Source organism: Ascaphus truei, chromosome 11 (assembly GCF_040206685.1).
Source record: "Ascaphus truei isolate aAscTru1 chromosome 11, aAscTru1.hap1, whole genome shotgun sequence".
NCBI lineage: Eukaryota > Metazoa > Chordata > Amphibia > Anura > Ascaphidae > Ascaphus > Ascaphus truei.
In genome coordinates this window covers 53,472,677-53,479,204 of record NC_134493.1, presented here as the reverse complement: position 1 = coordinate 53,479,204, position 6,528 = coordinate 53,472,677, and the positions used below count along the sequence as shown (strand labels likewise).

General features: G+C 43.6%; 1 protein-coding gene across 2 annotated transcripts in view; it reads right to left on the bottom strand.

Moving 5' to 3' along the window:
- Positions 1-3,444, bottom strand: part of SRL (sarcalumenin) — a 41,281-nt gene extending 37,837 nt beyond the window's left edge. The window contains exon 1 of one of the 2 annotated variants that reach the window (XM_075566349.1): positions 3,332-3,444. In XM_075566349.1, coding sequence (XP_075422464.1) covers positions 3,332-3,392 — 61 coding nt within the window. In that variant the 5' untranslated portion in view covers positions 3,393-3,444. The remainder of the gene's footprint in view (positions 1-3,331) is intronic. The other variant, XM_075566350.1, reaches the window with a different exon arrangement.
- Positions 3,445-6,528: the final 3,084 nt, after the last annotated feature.

Genomic DNA, 6,528 nt, shown 5'->3' with positions numbered 1-6,528 from the left:
AAAAGCCTCTAAGCAACAAGGCACCCCTAGGGTTAGGTCACCTTTAGGTATTATCACTCACGAGTGATTTATATCCTTCGTTCCTTGGTGTCCTAAGGAAGATATTAGAAAACCAGACAGCCACAGATCTCTGTGCTCCGTCAGACTCCGCTGACCGGTTTCGGTCTTCGGACGTTGGCATCTCTACAGCCATCGGTAAGATGAACCCGCTCTTACTACCGTGTCAGCCAATCATATGTAACATCATAGATGCCGACATGGCTAGTGGTCCACCTGACCGTGGTCTCCAGTGACGCGAAGGAATAGGAAATCTTTGTGGGCGTCATGCGTTTGGCATACAGCAGACAGTCACGTGCCGGTCTACGGCACAAGACGCCCCAGCGTAACAACCCTCGTGCCGTAGCTGGAATGCAATGGGCACCCAGGGCAGAGACGTCAACCTCCAAAGGGGACGGGTCACATTCTCCCAACTGGGGACAGAGTTACTGTATATAAAAAGCCCTATTATTTAATGAGATTTATCCCATTGATAGTTCAGCTGTTATTTGTCACAGCTGCTACTTGAAAGCCGTAGCCCCGAATGCGATCTGGCTTTCCCCTGCTTGAAGACGACCCCCATAACGTCCGTCACCAACTCACACCACCTGTCACTTTGTCCTCACACCTCATGTTTCTGTCGCCGACACCTGTTGTATCCTTGATCTTTCCCTGCCGAGGATAAGGGGCCTATTCGATACCCACACAAGTGGTCCGTCAAAGTCAAAGGTTAATTTGGGCCCAAAACGTCCCGATGGAACAAACCCCCAAATCTTCAATGCACCCCAAATTGCCAGAGACCCTAAATTCACACAAGCAGACATCATTTCTATGGATCAATATGAATCTACCAATACAAATGCCTAGATATAAGTAATTAGGATGTCTCACATTTAGCATTAAGTTGGGCTGAATGGACGAACGTATTAAAGAGCAAAACTACAAAAATGTCAGCTATATTTGGGGTCCCATGAACATCTTAATGCTTTATTCTAACCTTAATATATACTGTACATCATTATAAATAATAATATATTATATTAAAATATAATAATTCCCATTCATATATTCATTGGTTATAGTACGTTAGGTTATTAATGCTTTATTATAATCTTAATATATAATATATGTTATATCATTATAAATAATACAACTATATTATATTGATATATAATCATTCCCATTCATATATTCATTGGTTATAGTATATTAGGTTATTAATGCTTTATTCTAATCTAAATACATAATATACTGTATATAGCCTTATAAATAATAATACTATATTATAAATTAAAATATAATAATCCCCATCCATATATGCATTGGTTATAGTATGTTGGGCTATCAGCATATTAAGGCATATTAATGCTTTATTCTAATCTCTATACATAATATACTGTATAGCCTTATAAATAATAATAATAATAATATATTATATTACAATATAATCATTCCCATCCATACATTCATTGATTTACATGATGTTAGCTTATGTTAATATAGTATTATGTTATAGCGTATTATTTTAGAGCTATACAGGCAGACTTTCAAATAAGAACTTGCCTGAAGAGCTCACACTCTGTTTTTGAAACGGCGACTTTTCCCCAATACCATGCTGGAGCCGGCAGATTCACAGCTCAGTGACTTCCCACTTGCAAGGCCAGTGTCTCCGCCACAAAGCCCCTCCCCCTCACTGCGTCACGCTAATGGGTTAAGGTCGCGTCGGGGGACTGGCTCAGTGACCCTTTTGATATTGAATTGAAAGTTGCAGTCCAATGTATTTCAACTAACCAAAAGCACTCGGTCCTATAACAGCTTGTGCGCGGTTTCACCTGGAAGTTCACCCTTGTCTGACAGGTAGGTATCAGAGACAGTAGGATACACGCGGCTCACGTTTGTGGGGTCGGAGCCAGCGCAGAACTGCAGAAAGAATGCCGGGCGATCCCCCAAAATATCCCAATCTCTTAAAATCCTAAAACAAGTTCACCGATTGTTTTCTGCAAACGCAGCTGAACTTCTTTTCTTAATCCTTTTGCTGACAGAGCCATGTAATAACACGCAGAGCCATGTAATAACACGCAGAGCCATGTAATAACACGCAGAGCCATGTAATAACACGCAGAGCCATGTAATAACATGCAGAGCGATATAATAACACACAGAGCCATGTAATAACACGCAGAGCTATATAATAACACGCAGAGATATAATAACACGCAGAGCGATGTAATAACACGCAGAGCCATGTAATAACACGCAGAGACATATAATAACACGCAGAGCGATGCAGAGCCATGTAATAACACGCAGAGCGATGTAATAACACGTAGAGCAATGCAGAGCCATGTAATAACACGCAGAGCCATGTAATAACACGCAGAGCGATGCAGAGCATGTAATAACACGCAGAGCCATGTAATAATACGCAGAGCGATGTAATAACACGCAGAGCAATGCAGAGCCATGTAATAACACGCAGAGCCATGTGATAACACGCAGAGTGATGTAATAACATGCAGAGCGATGTAATAACACGCATAGCAATGTAATAACATGCAGAGCGATGTAATAACACGCATAGCGATGTAATAACATGCAGAGCCATGTAATAACACGCAGAGCGATGTAATAACACGCAGAGCCATGTAATAACACGCAGAGCGATGCAGAGCCATGTAATAACACGCAGAGCCATGTAATAACACGCAGAGCCATCTAATAACACGCAGAGCCATGTAATAACACGCAGAGCCATGTAATAACATGCAGCGCAGTGCGTTGATGGCCTCAAAGGCAGCGAAGGAGTTAAGGACATTTCGATCCTTTTGAAAGCCCGGTGCTCAGCGCTGGGTCCCTGTGGCAGTTTCCAGACCGGCGGTCATTTTAAAACCGGCCGCCACGGTGTAAAAATAAATAAATAAGAAAATTCACGTGAATATTTGTGTAGAGACAGAAATCGGTAACATTTCTAGCCACGTAACGTGGTCCCCAGTAACGGGACACCCCCTGCCGGACACGCGCTCATACAGAGTCAGTCCTCCTGATTCCTATCCTCCGATATAATGGGAGAGCCAGTGATAAAACTCAGCACTTCATCATGGAAAACGCCATATTTAGGGGGGTCCCGCAATCCCCGAACCCCACAGGCGTGGGGACCTCCCAGCAGCACTGATAATGTTTAGACGGCCCCCCTATAAAAACAGCATTCCGCTTCCCAGCTCTTGAGTCCTAAACACAGAGAGGGGTGAGGGGGGGGGGGTCCCTGTCAAATAGAAGGAATAAGGGGGTGTCCTACCTGCGCCCCCAAAGAGCAGAAGGGACGTAAGGCAGCAGCAGAGTAAGCCCAGTCCTCTCATTGTGACAGCCAGGAGCTGTGTGACGGTCTGCGCGTCTATATATACACACAGACTGTCACACACTGTCACTGTCACACAGGTGCTAACCCCCTGACAGAGATAGCTGTGACCACTTGTGTTCCTGGTCAGGAATTTCAGGCAACCGCTCTACAATGTCGCGACTGTCGGACATGCGACGGTACTAGAGGGTGCTGAGTACCACTGCTGTCTTGTTTACAAATATACAGCTGAATCCCTAAAACAGACTTTTTAAAAGAAAAGTGGATATTTTTTTAAAATTCTGTTTCCTTTTCAAAACACGACGCAAAGAGGACTCCCGTGAAACTGCCATGTTACCTTGTTGCTGCGTGAGGATAAATACAGCACCGTATACACTGCCAATGCTATATACACATAAATACAGCACCGTATACACTGCCAGAGCTATATACATACAGCACTGCCAGCACTATATACACATAAATACAGCCCTGTATACAGTGTCAGTGCTATATGCACATAAATACAGCACCGTATACACTGCCAATGCTATATACACATAAATACAGCCCTGTATACACTGCCAGAGCTATATACATACAGCACTGCCAGCACTATATACACATAAATACAGCACCGTATACACTGCCAGAGCTATATACATACATACAGCACTGCCAGCACTATATACACACAAATACAGCACCGTATACACTGCCAATGCTATATACACATAAATACAGCCCTGTATACACTGCCAGCGTTATATGCACATAAATACAGCACCGTATACACTGCCAGCACTATATACATAAATACAGCACCGTATACACTGCCAGCACTATATACATGACTATATCGCAGTATATGACGGGGGAGAGACCCGTCACAGTGGTTAGTCTCTGAGATTAGCTGATTTATGGGCTCCCAGATATTTATTTTTACAGTGTATATTTAGGAGACGTGTGAAGCACGAGGGGGGGGGGGTGTCCCTGATCCATCAGCAGGTGTCTGAGGCCGGAACCTGCATACACCACGCGTGAGAGAGGTCACGGACATGTCTACAGCTGAACAATCTATACAATGTACAAGTTAACGCGCAGGAGTGCGCATGTATACATGACTGCTTGTGTATAGCACATGCACAGATATGCATGACTGCGTATAACACACAGGTATGCATAACTGTGTATAACACGCACAGATATACATGACTGCGTATAACACACAGGTATGCATGACTTCGTACAACATACAAGTATGCATGACTGCATATAACACACACACAGATATACATGACTGCGTATAACTGTGACGATCGAGAGGATTTGGCCCGGGATTAAAGGGGTTACACCCCAATTGGCCACCCTCTACCCTCATCTGGGAAGCAAGGGGTTAACTGGACTGAGGTCCAGTAATGTGTTTTTACCTCGCTTCAATATCCAAATGCATATTCTCCTGTAAAAAAATGTATTGTTTCTGGGCCAGTGTCTGCACCACACACACTGGGGCTTAAGGGGTTAATAAGCTACAGTTTAATAAAAATACAACTGTGGGGTGTCTTTTCAGAAAATCTGGACTTCAAAAGGCTTGATTGAAGTTGGGTGTGAAAATCAGAAGGGGTTTTTGGTGCACAGTATGTTAATACCTAATTTGCAGGCCAAGGGAATATTGCTAGAGACAGCTAGACCCAGGCTGGGACATTGGGTGTGACATTTAGCACCAGGTGACAAATGTCCACCACCCAGGGGTCCCTGCTTCAAAGGATTTTTTGATGGGGGCCAGGGGTGCGGCTACCCAAGGAGAAAATCAGAATCGGTGACCTTTGTAAATATAAGAATCTTATGAGATGTCCTCGGCGGAACATGCTAAACATTACATATGTGTATTCGTGGGGCCGAGCCCCAACTAATGATTCTAAACACTTGATATCTAACAGATACTAAGAGCCAGATATTAATATCTCTCTTAATTTTAATATTACACGGTAATATGTAGTCTCATTGGGAGCGTCATGTGTGACGGAATGCATTAATATGCTCGCGTGCCAGTAAGTACTGCTAAACTGAAGTTATGAAGTTATTTAGATAGGGAAAAGCAGTTTTTAAACGTCGTGGGGTGGGAGGAGTTTTACTCTGAGGAAAACTGTCAACGTCACCGCTGATTTATGAGAGGGGCTGGGTTTAGGTTGTGTTCAAAGGGAAATAATTGTATAAGAACCAGGCTCAGCCTAGGGCTATTGTCTTTCATGTATGGTCTTCATGATCTTCATGTATTGCTGTGATGTCTTCATCTGCAACTGAATTATGGAAGAAATGGCCCATCCTGTATCCTGATGGCTTTCTTGTCCTAATCTTTAAGTAAGTGTCTATATTTTGCCTGTTATTTGTATATTTTGTGTGTTCACCTTTATCAAGGAATAAATTATATTTTATCATATCTAAGTCTCGTCCCAGTTCAACCCAGTCATATAGTATATATTTTGGTGTGTATTATTAATAGCCTGTCGCAAAGCTCCCGTCACAATAACACACAGGTATGTATGACTGCATATAACAGACAGGTATGGATGACTGCGTATAACACACACACAGGTATGTATTCCTGTTAACAGGGAGGGTAGGGTTGCCAGCTGTCCGGTATAGAACCGGACCGGCCATGTATTTGCACACTCTGTCCAGTAAAAAATGAGAGGTAATATTGGACATGTATGTGTCCGGTATTACCTCTCTGGACATGTATGTGCCTGGTATTACCTCTCTGGACATGTATGTGTCCGGTATTACCTCTCTGGACATGTTTGTGTCCGGTATTACCTCTCTGGACATGTCTGTGTCCGGTATTACCTCTCTGGACATGTATGTGTCCGGTATTACCTCTCTGGACATGTCTGTGTCCGGTATTACCTTTCTGGACATGTATGTGTCCGGTATTACCTCTCTGGACATGTATGTGCCTGGTATTACCTCTCTGGACATGTATGTGTCCGGTATTACCTCTCTGGACATGTATGTGTCCGGTATTACCTCTCTGGACATAGTGACCTGACCGGCTTGGGGGCAGCGGGATTTCCCCGAGCAGGGCTATTGCTAGGGGGCTGTCCAACCAATCAGGAGGAGGTGTCAGGAGCCTAGGGTGAAGCCAAGAAGAGGAGGAA